Here is a 19,217-nt window from a genome sequence, read left to right as displayed (position 1 = left end):
GAACCGCACAACTGGAGTGAGGACACGGTTTGACGCTCAGGGCTGAGAAACGGCGTGATGACAAAGAGACTACATAAAATAAAGAAAACTCTGCATTTAATTTAGACCAACATTGTGATTCCAACGTAGCACAAACATATTTACAACCTCCGAAGAAATAAAAGTAAACTTCTCTTTTTATGTCCTAAATGCCCCAGACCCCCGCCCACACACGTTTTCTTCTTCATTCCCCCGTTCTCCTAAATCAAAATAAAAATTGCATGACAAACAGTTATGAAAATATAGGCTACTCCAACAATATGTTATGGGCCGCTCTCTCCTTCTTCTTTTTGTCGTCCTCCTTCTCCGTTTTTCCAGTAAGGGTGTTGGGTATTACTCTTCTGTCCCGCTGGCCTGTCCCAACCCTGACCCCTCCCTGACCCCGGGGCGTGGCATTGAGTCTCAGGATCCCTGCAGGGCTGCTTAGGTCACAGCTCGTCGCGGTCCCGTCTGAGGATGGTGTAGCGGGTCTCGCTTGGTGCCAGCTTCTGGAACGAGCTCTCTGGAGGGTTGCTGGCCACCTCTTTCTCCGCCTCCTGAGAACAATAGTCAAGATTGAACTGAAACTGCAGCACTTCATAATAAAAGCGGACTTCCTGTGGATAAGACCGGTGGCCGACCTGTCCAGGTGTGCTGTCTGTGGGGTCAGGACCATGGTGAAACTCTCTGTGAAGCTTTCCGGAGTGAAGATCCAAAACAAACTGTTTTAGCTTCCCAGGAATACTGAGGGGGGGGAAAAAAATTAAATAACGTGAAACAAACCTTCAACAAAAATGGCTTAATGGAGCTCGTTTACTATCGGTATGAAGTCAAAGATTCATATTTCTCTGAATCCTGTTTCCAAATCTCTTTGTCCCATCTTTAAAGGATAAATGCAAAGTTTCATCTTAAATTTATGGCAAATACACTGCTCAAAAAAATAAAGGGAACACTCAAATAACACATTCCTAGATCTGAATGAATGAAATATTCTCATTGAATACTTTGTTCTGTACAAAGTTGAATGTGCTGACAACAAAATCACACAAAAATCATCAATGGAAATCAAATTTATTAACCAATGGAGGCCTGGATTTGGAGCCACACACAAAATTAAAGTGAAATGTTCCCTTTATTTTTTTGAGCAGTATATTTACGTAGCAGTCAGACTTTAAATATGAAACGTAGAAAAAGAAAAGCTGGAAGAGAGAAAGGAGAGAAAGAAGGATGAATGGATGGACAAAGACAAATCAGTCAGATTAATGCTTGGGGCAATTGTTTGAATGGATGGATGGGTGACTGGATAGATGGATAAACTTCATAGATTTCAAATGGTAATTAAATGTAACATCAATTTAGTAAGTTGTATCATATTGTTTGTCACGTGGGCCAAAATCATCAGCTCAAAAGTAATTATTGTGGGCAAAAAATATCCTTTTAAAAAACTAATCACCACTAATATTGCAGTGTTTTTTATAAACTAATAAACTAATAAACTAAGCATGAACTATTTTAGTTAAATAAAGTAATCCATTTTTTGTTTTCTTAGAGGAAACTGATTGTAAATCCAAAGATTCAAAAGGTTTTTGCAACTTTTTTCTAATTAACTTAAAGGCATCCAGTTTGCTCATTACTTTGGGCTTGAATGAAGAAAACTGAATAAATATTTTCTCAACGGGATCTTGGTCAGTCTTTGTTTGAAAACACTTTCTGTATTTAGTCAAGTTTCAGTACAGCAGTTAAAATCAGATATTTGTCCACTACGGTGTAGCTTAGAGCTCAAGTCAATGAGAAGATGTGGTTCTATTTACCATAAAAATACAAGGAAACCAAGAAGCTTGGGAAACACAATCACTTTGTGTTGCATCTAACATTTATATAAACAGATTTTAATTTAAAAGTCATAGTTTGTGCCCTTATTGAATTATGAAGTCGTGGTGAGGGGGACTCATAAAATCAGTCCACTCTTGAATAAATAAGGAATAAAGTCTGGAAATAAAACAATTTCTCCATTTTTAAGATTATTTCTCCACACATGTCCAACGGTGGAGCTATGAAGCTGGCCGGCGAGAAGAGACGCCACGAGACGAAGCAGCCGACGAGTCCCGTTGAAGCATGAAAAGAAATCTAATCTGCTTTATGAATTGATCCGAGTGATGGGAGGTCGTGTGCTGGTGCCACATCAAACTCACCAGTGTGGCACATCAGGACACACATAAACAAACATGTATATATAACATACTGTGTGCTAATGTAATTACAGGCTGTGTGCATCACATGCAGTGCTGATGTGATGTAATTAGGTTGTGAAGGAGCTAGTAAAGTCCTCCAGGCTACTGTCTATCTGATCAGAGCCTGATTGTGGGGGTGCGTTGGGGAGCAGAATAAATAAGATTAAATTAGATTAGACTGGATTAGTTTAGCACTTATTGCACGTGCCAAATCATGTCACATTAGCTCCGGTGTCCTGGCCCATTCATAAAGGACAGATTTTAGGAGGTGTGGCATTTATCTGCTGTTCAGCAGTTTGTGTGTGTGTGTGTGTGTGTGTGTGTGTGTGTGTGTGTGTGTGTGTGTGTGTGTGTGTGTGTGTGTGTGTGTGTGTGTGTTTAGACAAAATTCATTTGATCATGAACGGATCTCATTATGAACAATTACACGCGCAGGTGAATGATACATCACACAACTCATCATCAGTCAGAACTATTCAAAGGAATGTTTCCCATCGCATATAAAACAAGATTTATTTAACAATTACAAGTACCATTTAAGCCAAATTTCATTAACTTATATTAGAGATGCACCAACCAGAAAGTTTTGATTGATTTCAAACCTCCAGTTTTTGGAAAGCTCTGTCCTGTCCATACACTTTTTTTTTTTTTTAAGAAATCCAATTAAAATATTATTTGGTTACTGATTATTCATATTAGAAGAAGAAGAAGTGATGTCACACCGTATGTGAGCGGGAGGAAATGCTGTAAAACAGACTTTTTAAACTCATATCTTAAGAAACTAAAAACACGAGATTACGTTTGAAGCTTTTTATGCAAACCACACTCAGCTCGCTTTCTCAGAAGTTGGAGTTATGATCACGCGCGCGCACACACACACACACACACACACACACACACACACACACACACACACACACACGAGTTCAGGGCGTTAAAAAGCAGTGAAATTTGCCAATTGTCAGGGTTAGGATTAACTAGAGGTTGGTAAGTACAATGCTTTAATAGGATGCAAATTCTCAGAAGTGTGAATAAATTGTTTTCATTTGCAACTTTCACTACGCTTCGGCCTGAGCTGCAGACATATTGGATTTTTGAGTTTGACTGGATGATCCAGACAAAGATCTCTGAACAGAACTGAGGTCAGTGTCCAGTGCAGCTGCAGAGAGTTCAAAGCATAAGGAGAGTTGAAGGTATAAACTTCTATTTGTATCTCAATCACAAACAACTTTTGTGATTGAAGACATAAAACTAAGATAAAAAGCAAATTGCACTCAAACTGAAAATCTTGCAAAAATTGATTTCTAATTTCCCGTAAAAATAAAGAGACTTGATAATATCTGCTGATCTATGGAATAAGAGTTCAGGATGGAGTGAAATGCAAGAAACTTTTGTATTATTTGAAATGACTCAAGTACTTACGTGAGGTCTTTGAAATCAGGAAAGACATACATGTGCCTGAACGAGTCTATGGCAATGACGGGACAGTCAGCCGGAGTTTTCTGGATGTGGAGCAGAGGGTGGCGGAATTTATCGCAGTCCGCATGAAGGAAGTTTATCGACCCTGGCGGAGACGCAAACTTGTCACAAACACCATCTTTGTGTACAGGAAGTCGTGACTGATTAAAATCTAAATTGGTAACATCTTCTAAAAGCTGCCTACCTTTCTCACTGATGAGCTGTCGAGTTACTTCATTCTGGAACTTTTCTAAACTTTCAGAGTCTTCTTTAAGATGGAACAAGATGAGGAAGGGAAGTCCTTCTTCGGTCAGCTCCTGGAAATCACACACACAAAAAGCATCAGTGTATGTATGGATCAACAACTAAATGGACGCCTGATTTCCCTTTCAGGACATATTCTGATGGAACCTGACACATGCGTGGATATTTATCAGAACAAGTGCCAACATGAATCGTTTCTCGAAAATATTCAACAGAAAAACGAGGTAAACAAACCTCCCCGTTTTCAAAGGTGATCTCCCGAACTAGAGGCACACACTTGTCCTGCGCCCAGGCGTACGTCAGGTCAAAGTTGGTGAGGGAGCCGAGGTAGACCAGGTCAGGGACGCCCTCGCCCACGGGCTTGTAGATGACGTTGTCTCCGCTGAAGCGCTCGGACGCCGACACGGCCCTGGATGGGCAGAGGTCAAGAGCAAACATGTAAGTAAACATTTAGTGAGAAACTGTGCAGCTGTAGAAATGGCGGTGAGCTCTCACCCAAACGCAGCGGAGAAGGTGCAGTCGTCTCTGAGGATGTTGGCAACTTTTTCATATGTGTGGTAGTTATCAGAGTCCTTTTGTTCAAAGTATCCGATAATGTTTCTTTTGCTTCTCTGTTGAGTTGAAGCGCAAAGTGTTAAATGATCATCCTGTGTGATTTAATTCAGTCATAAATGTTTACATGTAATTAGACATTATGCTTTTGGCACTCACATCTATAGTATTGACCTCCTCCATTGAGTGTATCTCCTTCACAGGGTCGACCTGCTGCTGGCGGATAAAGTCAGCGATGGCGGTAACCGACCTCTGACCCCTGTACTCCCTCTTCATCATCATCCCGTTGCGGAACAACTTCAGCGTCGGATACTTGGTGATGCGGTAGCGCTGAGCTATGTCGGCTACACACGGGGGGGGGGATAGGAGGAGTTAGGCAAATGAACCGATGAAGAGCGAGATGCAGACAGGAAAAAAAGACAACCACATGGAGATGAAGAGCAGAGCGGTGACAGAGACAGCAGTTAAACCAGCGTCTGAAAGCCCAGCCCTCAGTCAACTCCCAGCTCTGATCTCCCACATGAAAGCAGCCCCCCTGCCAGGAGTAAATATTCTCGCTGCGCACACTGAATGAGTGTGTGTGCGTGTGTGGCAGGTGTCAATCTCTCTGCGGGGCGTCTCTAAGCCTCCAGTCTTCACAGGATGCAGCAGTTTTGTCATTAGTCTTCAAACAGTTTGCAGGTCATCAATAATTCTCTTTAATTTGCTTTATCTCAAAAGGCTGAAGCTGGCAGCTTACGTGTGTGAGCTCTGGTGTGATGGGCATCTCCGTGTGAACATGTGCATCAAATATAGTGTAGACGTGCACCTCTTTCCCTTCCCACATAAAGTTTGTTGAATTTTTTTGAGCATATACTCAAACAACATAAAGTGATTAAACCTATAATAAACACAGTAAGATCAGCAATACGAACGCAAATACGTTTTTTTTTTTACCATTTTAACTAAAACTTGCAACCAAACTGAGACAAAAAGGATGTATTTTTTTTATTTATTACACGCTTAAGATGCTTTTTGAATATGCAAAGATTATAAGAGGTTGAGCTTCAAGTTATTCTTTAATATTTTTTCCTGAATGAATAACATACATTTATTAGGTTATAGCAGTCAAATGGCTCTACAGTAGAGCTGCAAAGTCTTCATTTGTGTCTTAATGTAGCTGACATCATGCAGTCAGTGAGCATCTTTGTTAAGATGCAGTGCCTGTAAGTAAACATTCAGTGAGAAACTGTGCAGCTGTAGAAATGGCGGTGAGCTCTCACCCAAATGAGGCGGAGAAGGTGCAATCGCATCTGAGGATGTTGGCAACTTTTTCACATGTGTGGTAGTTATCAGAGTCCTTCACAGTCGGATAACTAGATGTCACTTCACACCTACTTGCCAACTCAGCTCAACTCCCTTCTACCGACTAAACTGCATTTTTAAAGAAATAAGGTGATTTTAACGATTTTTATGTTAAGTTTTCTGCAGTAACACTGTAGTACTTAGAAACTCTGGTACTTTTTAGTGATGGTTATGGCTACTTTGAACGGTCAAATAAAGACCACTGTTCATACAAAAATAAAAACCTTTCATTACCTAAGGTAAAACATATCAGTTTTAGTTGGGGTATTTACCATAGTCCTGTATCCATATCAGAAGAGGATTTTATTAACCAAGGTAAAAGGTAAGGTAATTTTATTTACATAACACATTTTCAGCAACTAGACCAGGACAGAGTTGTTGCAACTGAAACAATAGTTTCCATAAATAAAGGAAAAACGCTTCCTTTTTAAAACAAATGACACTTAACACAAGTGGCTTCTTCAAAACAATTCATCGCATATCAAAACCAGCTATGCTTTAAATCCACAGATATTCACAGATGGAGTTCTACAAGCTAAATTTCAGCGATTTCTCAAGACTTTCTGAGAACTTTTTAGGCCCTTTATGACTAAACGTTAGGACCAACTTAATTAAAATTAAATAACTTACGTTTAAATGAGTACTTAATCATAACCAATTTATAATACTGTATATTGCAACAAAATCTTTTGATTTAATTTGCTTAAACAAAGGTCCAAAAGACAGTTAAAGGGATTTCAGCTAAAGACACCCAAATCTCTCAGACTGAACCACAACAAACATACCAAATAAATGCTGTCTGTGCAATTGTAAGCAAAACAAATTAGAAAGACAGAATTAAAAAAAAAATACCTGAGAAAAAGAAAACAATTAAATAAGCACCAAGTTTAAGACTGAGCGTAATTTCAGACCGGTTTTGGTAAATCTGGACAAATTCAGGACATTTTTTTAACACCAAAATTTAAGATTTTTCAGTTTACGTCTTTTTAAAACTTGGCAGAAACTCTGTAAAGTCTTGACTTCACTTCTAATAAACTATAGCAAGTTTAGGACAAAACACATGGCCGTCAAGATGAAAGCTCAAAAACATGCAAACACCATTATTCAAAATATTTTAACAAACTTTAAAATATTTTACCTATTCCGTTCTAACAAAACCCATCCTTTACATTAAACGTGCTCTTCGCTGGCGCAGCATTCACTTTAACGACTACCAGTCATGCGCTTCTCACAGGAACGTTGCAAGTTATATTTTTAGTAACATCTTGAACAAAGTTAGAGAACACACAAAATAGCAGGTAAGGAAAGTATTACTCACAATGTTGGTCGCAGTCGACCCGAGCAAACACCACCTGCTTGGTATCAGGGAACTCCTCCCGCACGATGTTTGACGCCTCCTCAAAGATCGGATGGAGCATTTGACTAAATCTACACCTGCAGAGAGTTTAGATTTGGGTCCACTTTGCACAACTGGACATATTTCAGGTTAAAATTTTTTTTAAAAAGGTCTTAAAATAAATGAAATGGTAAAGCTAGAAGAACTATTTTCTACTTGAGGTGTACAGCTTTGCAAAAACTCAATTTAAATGTGACTTAAATAATACAAAAAGATAAAAAATATCATAGAAGAAAAAAAAACTTACCAGTCAGCGTAAAAGTTGACTAATGCTACCCCAGCATTATCTGCAAAAAATGCCACGTAATCAATACATTTGATTTTGTGTTAATAAATACATATTTATTATTACAGAAGAGGGGGAATAAACTTCCCTACTACAGATATATTTTTGTGTGATTTTCTCAATATAACGAGACCATCATCTTACTATTACACGAATAATAAAATCTGACATAACATTTATTTATGACGTATAAGCCTAGACTAACTTTATTCCGATCAGTTCATCCATTCGGTATTGCTGTTTTTCAGACTAGCCGATTCTTGTTTACGCTTCTGCAGAAATGTTCATGGTTGGACATGCAGACAGGCCGTGATGGCACATTTAAATACCACTTGTAAACAATATAATTTATACTAAATTGGCTATAAAATTTTTAACTCTGGTTGTTAACAGAAAACTTTAGTGCAGTCTTGCTCAAAAGCTCCCTAATTGGAGCATTTGAGACCGTAGTGTTATTTTACTATGTTTTTGCTGTGTTAACAAAGGAAGTTATTTTATGACATTAATGGTTTGGCCGGATCAACAATTATAACACAATAAGGAGATTTTACTGTAGTCTTGTCCCCTTAAAAAAATATGTATATTCAAAATCGAAGCCTTTAAAATGAGGCAAGTATTTTGTTCTTTCAACAAAAACATATATTTATAGAAATATGACAATTCTTGGTTTCTATATATTATTATACACCGAGCCAAAAATTGTAATAGAGCAAGATCAAAAGTCGATATTACAAAAAACTCGAAGATAAAATTAAATTCCAGTGTAGGAAGTGAGAATATATATATATATATATATATATATATATATATATATATATATATATATATATATATATTTTACCAGCATTTATCTGCCTTGTCTACAGCTAGATAAAAAAAATACAGTTTGTTTCAAAATTTTCCATCCAAAATTAGATATTTACTTCAGAAATACACACAAAAGTGATAGCAATCTAAATACAATGGAGCAAAATGTCAAACTTGTTTCATCTAAATATATCAATTGTAATTTCTTACTCAGGACATCATCGATGTTGGATGAGTCCAGACTGACGATTTCTGCTTGCCCCGGAGTAGAGAGGCCCATCACCTACAGACGAATCAGAAACATCATCAATTAAAGCTGAGCGCATCCACACAGCAGAAAAAAAAAAAACGACGCATTTATGTGGCTCAAGCAAACAGAACCTCCCACAAAGTAAATCAGAAACTGTAGCATTCGTGACTCTGGATTGATAACAGATTGTTACCCACACTGCACGGGGAAAACATTCACAGAGCTTCACTTTTTGTTATAATACAGCAGAAAATTATTTCCCCTCAAAATTCTACATACAATATCCCATCATAACAAATTCAATAAAAGATAGTTTTATTCAATTTGATCTGCCAACTATTAATCAAGTACTTGATTAACACTTTGTTGAACTACCTAGCGCAATGCTGCAACTATGGGACCTATTTTTGAGCATTTTCTACCATTATTCTTTGCTGGACCTCTTAAACTCCATCGGGTTGGATGGAAAATGTCGATGCAGACATTTTTAGTCTTCTATAGCGAGGATCGATCAGGTAAAAGTCTGGGCTCTGGCTGGCTCACTCCATGACATTTACAAACTTCTTCAGAAGCCTCTCCTTTTTAATGCTTGCTGTGGGCGTTGTCCTGTTGGAAAGTGAACTTTCACCCCAGTCTGAGGTCCACTGTACTCTGCAGCAGGTTATCCCAAAAAGATGTCCCTGTGAATTGTTGCAGTTCAAAGTAGTGTCCTGCTTCCTGCTGCCTGAGAACGTCCCACAGTGTGATGGGGTCAACACCATGCTTCACTGCTCACTGGGTGATGAGTTGTGCCTGAAAACAGGACGCCTGGCATTCAGGGGTTAGGGTTCAATCTTTATTTCATATCCTAAGAGTCACTCAAATGCCATTTGGAAAACTGTCATTTTATAGCTACAACTTTTTAAAAATATATACATCGTCAAGAAAATCAATTCAAGAATTTGGGAGGGCTTCACAAGTAGTGGACTAAAGCTGGAGTCTGCACATCAAGGCCACGATACTCAGGCAAAACCTGCAGAAAGCTACAAAGTGTCTTACTGGGCAAAGGAGAAAACAGGACTGCTGCTCAGAAGTCTAAAGTTTTTACAAATGCAAGAAAAGTTTGCATTTCATTTAGAAGTCAAGGTCGCAGAACGAGGAGGAATAACCTCAGAATGCATGGTGCTTTCTGAGCATCATGCATAAACTTTCCACATTTAGTGATGACTGGGGCTGCCACTGAGCTTTCTGAAGTCCACACACACCACAGCTGTGTACCAGGAAATGATAGAGCACTTCAAGCCTCCTTCTGCTGGCAAGCTTTATCAAGATGGTGGTTTAATTTTGCAACAGGATGTAGCACCTGCTCACACTGCCAAAGCTACCAAAAGCTGGATCAGGGACCATGGTGTCACTGACTGGCTAGCAAACTGGGCTGACCAGAGCCCCATACAGAATGAAGGCTGCCATCAACATAATCTGGGTTTCCTGAACACATCAGCAGAACCACTGGCTGACAAAGCAAAGACTATTTATACTTATTAACCTGGGATTTTCTTGTTTTATTTGTAATAAAATTGGCAAACTTTCAAACAAATATTTTAAATTACTTTACGAGGTAGTGTGAGGCTGTGAGCAGAATTTTTAGCTTTCCTGAGCGAAGCAATGTTTGGAAATAAAAGAGACATTCAATAGTAGCTGCCTTCCGTTTGACATCAATGCCTCTTATCTACCTCTAAAACAAGCCCTGATATATTTAAACCAGAAGTTCAGGTTTTGAGACATGCAGGCTGGTAATTATAATATTCAACTTGGAAAAACAATAAACAGAATGCCACTTCCAGAGCTTAACCTTAACAGCTGCTGCAATGTCAACACAAGAAATGTACTTTCTATGGCTACTACACACTAAAGTGCTTACGTTCATGTCAAAAATGTTTTCACCGCTTTTCCATAAGTAACTGCAGGTCAAAACTTTAGCATTGTAGCAGTAGCAAAGTATGCATCTAATGCTACACTACATATTAAAGATAAGTCATGTCAAGGTTGTATATTGGGTGGGAACAAAACTATGTTAATTATAGTAATTTATGTATGAATGACTGCATTTCTAAACTCTAAATCTTTTGGAGATAATGAGGGTAAAGGTCAAAAGAGCAAAGGTGTGCAGAAGGAGAACACACCACAGTTGTGTCACCGTTGCAATATCACACTTTTACACATTTTTTTTCCTTTCCACCTAGTTCCCATTTTCAGTTCATTTCAAGTTTATAATGCCGCTCACTGTCATATCCACTTTAGTAAAAAGTTCTATGACATGTTAAGACTTTAAAAATATGCTTAGTGTATGAGGTGCGATCCAAGATTACTAAAGATCCGCTTTAACCGGGATGTGAGAGGAACACTACAGCATTTGAGCTGCATAAATATATTCATAAACAAACAAGTGGAAATACCACTGTCATTTCCATAAGTCAATGTATAAAAAGAAGACTTAAATTACTCCTGTGCTACTAATTAATATCTAATCTAGTTTCTATGATCTACCCACAGGTTCTTGATGGGTATGAAAGCACACCAAGGTTGAAAAAAGTTGCAGTTTCAAAACCACTATAATTTTTGTCATATTATTCCTACAGCTTAAAAGTCTTATTAATTGGATGTCAGAGAAACGGGTCGGTGAGCTCGGGGTTTTTTTAGCTGTCAAAAGCAAATATTAATGTAACTCCCCCACCTGCTGCTTCATACTCATAATCAGTTAATCGAGAAAACAAAAACAATAAATAAAACACCTATACTTTTCTTGTTTTACAAGAAAAAGTTATTTGTGCATCTGAATATTCCACCTCTTACTCTTTCATAAAACTAGAAAAGGCACGCCAAGAGCAGCATGTCTGTAAATCAGCTGAGTGCAGGTTAATTAGCCAGCTAATAATAGCTTGTTAAAATCAAAGTGTTAGTCTGCTTGGAGCAGATTTAGACCCGATTTTTAATTAAACCAAAGAACCAAAGTCAATTTATTTTTATGTTTTAACTTTAGATCTAATAACATTTACAACAAAAATATTTCAGGTTTTGAGACGCAGGCTTCTAAGTAGAATATTCAACTTGCAAAAACAATAAACATAATAATGGATAATCTATGTCAAAGTCAAATTAATCATTTTGCAGATAAATAAAAAGCACTAATGGTGATTCCCCCCACCCCCATTAGTGTCATTTTTAAAATTCATTGCAGATCTAGTACAAAGCATAAATAACTCATAAAACTTGCATTCTGGATGCCTTGGTAATAAAATCATCTCCCCATTTATGTATAGAATTTAATATTCAGGTTATCAGGAGCCACAAGTTGCTCAACTGCTATAACTCATTGACAATAATTTATTTCAAAATTGTAATTTCATTGCTGATCGCTTCTGACTTCACAGAATGCCATGTGACACCTGCAGACCCACAAACTGCCACATTCGCCGTGGTTAAACCCATCAAACCATAGGTCTCTTCAGCTCAGAGAGAAGTTTTCATTTCACTGCCAAACTAAGCTTCCCTTTAGTTCCGGGTTGTCGGCCAATGAGAATGAGCCACAACAGAGGAATTTACCAACCGGCGAGCATCATTCAGAGACACATATATAGCGACAGCAAAAGTACGACAATAACTTTGTACAGTAAAACAAAAACAAATGCTTAACCCGTTTAAACAGTAGGGCAACCAATAAGCTTCCAAAGCCGTACTAGCAATTAGCAATGACTTCACTGCAATTAATAGATAAGAGTAGGTAGCACCTACTGCTAACTATTCTATTGCTCATTCAGCAAAATTGATCAAAATTTAAACTTTATCACCACATTTTAGATTTTAATAAACACGCATCTTATATTTTAACATGAATTCAAGTTTTTAATGGGAGTACAGTTGACCAGCGAGCAGAATTTAGCTAACATTAGCTCCATCTGTTAGTGACCGTACTGTCCCCGGCTGCAAAACAGACGCTTACCAGCAATATAACAGCGGCGAAACGGATATCCAGAGATGGAGATATTGCGAACAGTTTCATTGTATGCTGTAGTTATTGGAGGAGGTGGTGGTGTTGTTCAGCCTTCCCGGTCAGTCTCGACACCGCTCTTCTCTGTAGCAGGAAACAAACGGCGAACAGAACTCACGGTGACCACGGAAACCCGAGCCGCACTTCCTGGTTATCGCTAGGCTTTTTGGGTAATGTAGTTTTCGGTACGTTGTTAAACAAGCGATATGCTCCACAGAGAGAACTCAAAACATGGCGAATGAATTTTGCTGTAGCACTGTAACGGGAGTTGTAGTGTTTACAACGTTGATCCAACGGGACGCCTGAGAGGAAAACTTTCTGAAGAGTTTTGTCTGAGAAAAAAGGACTCCGAAGGTAAATATGATTACAAACAGGACTAAACTGGCATGATACATTATCAACATTTCGAGTGGTTTTAATCTTAGACTCTGTGGAACCATATTATTCGAACGAAAAATATATTTCGCGAAACACAGGAGAGTTGCATCATTGTAGTTGGAGATTTGCTATTCTTCCCACATCTATGTGTAACACAGCTTTTACCCCCTTTGTATGACCTCATTTAAAAAACTGTTTTCAAAACACAAACATAACTCAGGGATATGTTTGTGTTAACATTACTTTGATGATCTGAAATATTAGGTGTGACAAAACAGAAAAATAAATAAATAAAAAAAAACTAAAAATTCCAAAATAAACCTAAACGGTTTATTCCAATTCCTTCCAACTGCATAAAAAGTTTATTTGTAATTTTTGTTATTTCAAACTCACTCAAACTTTCAGATTATCTGGCTATGGTAAGCTTGAGTAAAAACATTAAGATTCCACTGCCACTTATTTACTTAAATTTATTAACACAAAGATTTTAAACAGAAACATCATGATCTAACTGCTTTTATTTTGAGTAGAGAAGCTACCATTTTTCCTACTGCTACTGAAATAATACACATATTGATAGTGTTATAGTTGTGCTATCTATAATATGTTTGTAGCTTTGAGTTAGTTTATAGTAGGTATTTATCCCCATAGTAAGTATTGATATTGATATAAAGACTCCAGCAAAACATATAAGAAATATCCATTAAATGTAATTTTACTTTTAGGTCCTTATGGCGCACAATTTCATATATTTTTGCTGTTTTGCTTGTTATAGATATAGCAAGCTGATATTAGCATATTAATTAGTAGGCCTATCTGCTTCTGAAGTCAGTGACTGTTTATAGGACAACTGTCAAGTTAGCAGATGATGTTGGTCATAACATAGCCATAACTTAAAGCTACAGTATGTAACTTTATGAAATTTTACTCATGTTGAGACTGCCACTCTGCCATGACAGTATGGCATCAGATAGTCTGTGAAAAAGTTTTGCTCCTCTGCCTTGTCCCAGTGCTAAACTAGTAACAACTAATCACTGAGAGAAGGAAGGTCTTAGCGCTGTCCATCACCCTGGCATGTCTGCTCTCCCTCTATTACGCTTCAACTTCTTCCTGATAGCAGAGACTGTTGTGAATGCTAAGCTAGTTAGCATAGCCACTGATGACGATGGATAAACAGTTTTTCTATAAAGGTAAATTGTTTCTCCACCATTAGCACATTGAGCAGCGAATACACGAAGTTGATTGACAGCGCTAAGCCCTACCTCCTAGCTCTGATTGGTTGTTTTTGGTGCATTTCTTAAGATGACAATAATAACTCGGAAGGACATGGAGGAGATTGATCTTTTCACAGATTATTTGTCTCACAAAACACTGTCACGACATGGTGACAGTTTTAACAAATATGTAAAAAATAAACATACTTCAGCTTTTATATAATGTGCTAAAAATAATAATTTAAAAAAATTTGAGAAACCAGCAAATACTTAAAATTATAGCAACAGAACAAGAACAAGTTTAGCTGGAACATTTTAAAACCTCTACATATCCTGATACCGATAAGGCACATCTGATAAGATCAAGTATAAAAACTAACAGTCTCTCTCAACCTTACGTCTGTCATCAGCACAGTAGCTGAGTTTTACTGGCAGTTATTTGTGTGGACAGGTGGGTCGGTCTCAGCATGAGTGAGCGTCTTTCTTTGCTCTGCCAGGAGCCAGGATCAGACCAGGTAGGGGACCTGGATGTGTCTTCACACCCACTGAGGATGATCTGAACTGGGAAGAATCCTCCAAAGTGTCCCCCCTCAACAAAGACATGGTAAGAATCCAAAACCCTAAAGCAGCTTCGCACATTCAAATCCCAGAACCTTTTCTTTCTACTAACTGTTTGTATATATGTTGGTCTCCAGTTTGTAATTACCCCTCAGGAGTTAAGACTGTCGAGGCCTCGTGTAACAAAGCTAATTGTGGGTGCTGCATCTCCCTAATTGTTAAGGAGATTAGATGTTGAATTGAATCCCAGCATTAATATTTGATGTGCTAAAGCTGTCCATAGGGGGGGTTCCCAGTGTGGGACATAGTCACAGATGGAGAGAGGAAGAATCAGCTCCCTCCGAGGAGGAGAAAACAAACCACTGACCTGCTCAAGTCATTAGTCAAAAATTTCTATTCTGGGATTTTTTTTTGCATTAGAAAACAAAGTAATGTAAATTTGAAGTATTTCTTACATTAGTCTTAGTTTCCTTGGTGCTTTAACAGATATACAAATTGAGATTAATTTCTAATTGCCCATGATAAAAGACACCGATTCTGATGTGCAGTGCCTTGGATTAAGTGTTCAGTGACTGTTTCTTGATTTTAACTATTCCACATTTCGTCACATTCTCGCCACCAACAACTTTGAAGTATTTCATACGGGATTTGGAGTTTTGAACAAACCACATTCATGTGCTGAAACACGCTTAGCTCACCTTTCAAACAAGACAATGACTCTTGACATATAGACAAAGCTACAATGCAATGGACCAGTCAAAGTCCAGACTGGTTGCTTTCTGTTGCAAGACTTGAAACTCGATGTTATGTTTGATGCTCAGCCTGACTGACCCTCAGCTGTTTTGCATAGACAAATTCAAATGTGGACAAACACTGAAGCACCATTCACAGTGCTGTTAGTTCTGTTTCTGTTTGTGTTTTTCATACACATTTTCACGAATATAAGACATTATTAACATGACAAGTTATGATTCAATTTTGGTTTCAGAGACTAAAAAGCAAATGTTAAAAATAAATGACAAACATGAAGTTTAGCTTTGCACCAATTTGTTACTTATTAAGACATTTTAGGAGCTCTCTTGTAGTTTAAGCTGAAAAAAAGGAACATTTTAATAAAACAGAACATTTGAAACATTATATTTGCTGACAGCTATCAAACCTCTGCACTTGATTTTTTTTTTGCTGAGGAGTTATTTTTAAGTAGCAGCACAAACCCGCCATCACTTTGATTCTGTTTGTTTCTTTTTCAGTCCCCCCCCCCCCCCTTTTCATCACTTCCATTGATTTCTTTTTCTGTTTGTTTTTCCATCTGATTACGTCCTCGTCCTCTGATTCGCCAGTGGGCACATTGCTTTCTGCACTTTAATTGGCCATTTAATTAGATCACAGTTTTAGTCCAATTAGACTTGGAGGTGTAGGGGCGAACGAGGATGGAGGAGGAGAGAGGAAAAAGTCCCCAAGCTGGTCTATCTGTCTCCCAACCCCCCGATTCATGTTCTCTCCACTTCTCTTCAGTCTTTTCTTCATTTCTTCATTTTACTGCCTGCACTGCTGTCTCCCCCTCTCCTCCCTCCTGGAGGCGTCTCATTAGTGATATAATGCGATGACACTAAACGCACCACCTCTCTTACTTTGTGAGTGTCTGGCTGAACTGCACAGACAAGGTGAGAAGGACTCTATCTGAGCATTTTTGGTAGAAGTTTCTTAAGAAAGTAGCATTCTTCTACCATTCTTAGACCCAAGCTGGAGACACACATGGTTTTAGCACTAACTAAAACCATGAACTGCATGCTGGACACAACCCTTCTGACTCAGCGCAGTGCAACAGTGTGATATAATCACATCTGATGATGCTAAAGCATGTCAGTCAAATGCAGGAAAACACTCCTCTGTCATTTTAGTTTCTTTTGCACAGAGTGTAAGCTTTGTGGTCCACAGCACTACGTCTTAATCGGCTTTACCATACGGCAAATAGTCACAAACAACACCCAGGTGTGTGCAAATATTCACGCTTTAACTCTGGTGTTTGTTCTCGAGCGACACAAGGTAATCTTTGTTTAAGTCAAACACAGCATATCCTTTTCGAACTGGTTGAAGGCAAACACTTCAAAAATGGTCGTCTAATCTGAATGCGCTCAGATTAGTGGCATAAGTTTACAGGCTTTCATCATCAGCGTGAATGACACGGCCACTTCCAGCTAGGGCAATAAATCAATAACAATATATTTCACGATAGACACGTGATCAATATCAATAGACAAAGCAACACTGAATGATTAATTGATTATTGCGACAGGCTTATGGGTACGGTTCAACGTTTTTCAACATAAAATTTTTTTTAAAACATATAAAATAATATAAAATAAAAAAAAATAAATTCTGAAGTTGTTTACTTCGTCCTGGATAAAGAACAGTTCAAATAAATCTATAAAAGTCCCAATTAAATATCACGTTTATGCTGATGCAGAGTGTGTGTAAACCTCTGACTGGAGCTTTATGTTTATATGTGTTTTATATGTTAATAATCAGACAGCAGGCAGGCCTGTTGTAACCATAGGCATCACAAACTGACCCCTGTGGCTGTGAGATTGACAGCTGTAGTCCCGCCTAATTGCATTACTCTCCCAGGTGATTGGCTCGCGCCCCGGGGGCTCATTTGTCAGGATGCATTCTGGTAATGATGTAAATTAGCAGATCTATATGTCACTCAGCCCTCTCGCCTCCTGCTGATTGGCCCCGCTGTGCCCCCGGGGCTCGGCCCCCAACCAGTCGAGGGAGCCGGCTCATTGGTCTTCAGGGAACCGGGGAGTCCCCCAGAAATGGGGCTTCGCAGATTGGACATCCCTCTGGACTGATATTATCCTTCCTCCTACCTCTTTAGCTGTCAGTCAAAACCCAGGGCTTGTTTCCTGCAGCGTATATCTTTTTATCTGAAACATACAGACTCATTCTGAAACACACAGAGGGACATGTAGGTGGCCTAGACAGCGGATATAATGGCCCCACGTTGACTAAGAACATAAACACACTCTGTTATGACTCATAAACTGTAAATCTGTATGTTTTAAACTGTAAAAAAAAACTGCGTGTGGGTGTGTGTGGGCTTAGCGTTGTGTAGTCCCCCCTGTTTTTACCCAGCATGTCAGAGCTGTCTTCTGTCAAAAGCAGACACCTTCACAGTGATGGACAGCCATGAGAAAAAAAAAAAAAAACACTCTGCACAAACGTACACTCTGGTTTCTTTACCTTCTCGTCTCAATAGCACCTATTGACATGCTGGTTAGGGTCTGTGTGCATGTACAGGCTGCAGCGTGTTTGTGTGCCGCACACCCGTAGTGTTGCTGAAAGGTCTCAGGGAAGCGTCTGGATTCTTTGTTAAAGTCACTTTGGTTATGTGAGGTAGAATATGAATAAAGACTAAATAATGTCAGCATCAGCATGAGTCAATACTCATACAGATGCACAATCACTTGGTCAGGACCTCAGCCGCTGATCGATGGTTTACTCTGAGTTATTGTCTTCCTATTAACAAGCCGAGCGCTCCCCGAGGAACTCGTATGAATAGCTAAATGAGACCACTCCAAACCTCTCAACGGGAACTTGTGTTGTTTTTACACCCTCCTTTGTTTGACTGCAGACACTGCATCTCGAAAAGCCTTTTTAGCCAAATTTGGACGCGCGGTGGGTGTTTCCAAAGCACTGGGTTTCTCATGAAACTATAACTGGCTGCATATGGCGGTCATGAATGTCCCACACACGGATTCGGATATTGACTCGTCCCTCTTGTGTCACTTTTCGGCCAAATTATGATTTTTTTTTTTTTTTTTTTTGCTTTTAAGATTATTCATAATCAATTTGCTTTATTCCTGCAGCAGCTGGAGCCTTTCAGGTTCACTTGGAAAATGTAAAGAAGAATCAGAACACAGTGGGTTGCAAAACTATTCAGAACTCTTGAACTTTTCCTCATTTTGTCATGCTACAACCATAAACACCAATGGATCTTATTGGGATTTTAGGAGATTGACGAACACAAAGTAGTCAAAAAAGTAGAGTGGAAGAATAATAATGATGCAACGTTTTTTGTTTTTTTTTTTGCAAATAAAAAATTATAAAAGGGCTTTTTGTTTTTGAATTGAGCCCCACTTTATTCCGGTAGCACTGCAGAGATCTTAACTCATATTCAATTTAATTATCTGTAGAGTACCAATTCACAAAACATGCCATATGTAGTATTCCAAATTATGCTAAAGGTCTGCACATTGGTAGAAAAAACATGCAGTGGCAAGATCACAATCTATGTATGTCAAAAAAAACATTCATCATCTTATCAGCGAAAATGCCCATGATAGTTATGGAGGAGATGCAGAACTCCACAACTCAGGTGGAAATGCCTGTTAGCAGGAGAGTGTGAAGAAGAAGAAGAAGAAGAAGAAG

At 38.5% G+C, this 19,217-nt stretch overlaps 2 protein-coding genes across 5 annotated transcripts in view; one reads left to right on the top strand and one right to left on the bottom strand.

Annotated features, from left to right (window-relative positions):
* Window positions 1-79: 79 nt before the first annotated feature.
* Window positions 80-12,768, bottom strand: erp44 (endoplasmic reticulum protein 44). Its single transcript, XM_015029933.1, has 11 exons — window positions 12,586-12,768; window positions 8,567-8,639; window positions 7,511-7,550; window positions 7,186-7,301; window positions 4,683-4,867; window positions 4,467-4,582; window positions 4,206-4,380; window positions 3,913-4,024; window positions 3,672-3,813; window positions 660-762; window positions 80-575 (listed from the first exon to the last, which is right to left on the bottom strand). The coding sequence occupies exons 1-11, from the start codon at window positions 12,643-12,645 to the stop codon at window positions 468-470; spliced, it is 1,230 nt and encodes a 409-aa protein (XP_014885419.1). The 5' UTR covers window positions 12,646-12,768; the 3' UTR covers window positions 80-467.
* A 65-nt stretch (window positions 12,769-12,833) lies between these two features.
* Window positions 12,834-19,217, top strand: part of invs (inversin) — a 39,980-nt gene continuing 33,596 nt past the window's right edge. For 2 of the 4 annotated variants that reach the window (XM_015029878.1, XM_015029887.1), the window contains exons 1-2: window positions 12,834-12,987; window positions 14,723-14,829. In XM_015029878.1, coding sequence (XP_014885364.1) covers window positions 14,827-14,829 — 3 coding nt within the window. In that variant the 5' untranslated portion in view covers window positions 12,834-12,987; window positions 14,723-14,826. Of the gene's footprint in view, window positions 12,988-14,676; window positions 14,830-19,217 lie in introns of all 4 variants that reach the window. The other 2 variants (XM_015029861.1, XM_015029870.1) reach the window with 2 other exon arrangements.

Source organism: Poecilia latipinna, unplaced genomic scaffold, assembly GCF_001443285.1.
Source record: "Poecilia latipinna isolate Pla-1442-1.1 unplaced genomic scaffold, P_latipinna-1.0 Scaffold11, whole genome shotgun sequence".
Taxonomy (NCBI): Eukaryota; Metazoa; Chordata; class Actinopteri; order Cyprinodontiformes; family Poeciliidae; genus Poecilia; species Poecilia latipinna.
Note: the sequence above shows the minus strand (reverse complement) of the source record. Positions and strands in the feature narration are given on the sequence as shown.

Bases quoted from the DNA above. Each gene is read 5' to 3' on its own strand.
- erp44 (XM_015029933.1), bottom strand. From the start codon at position 12,645: ATGAAACTGTTCGCAATATCTCCATCTCTGGATATCCGTTTCGCCGCT. The intron at 8,640-12,585 runs GTAAGCGTCTGT...ATTCGTCTGTAG, and splicing joins TCGCCGCTGTTATATTGCTG to GTGATGGGCCTCTCTACTCC. The intron at 576-659 runs GTCGGCCACCGG...TATTGTTCTCAG, and splicing joins CAGACAGCACACCTGGACAG to GAGGCGGAGAAAGAGGTGGC.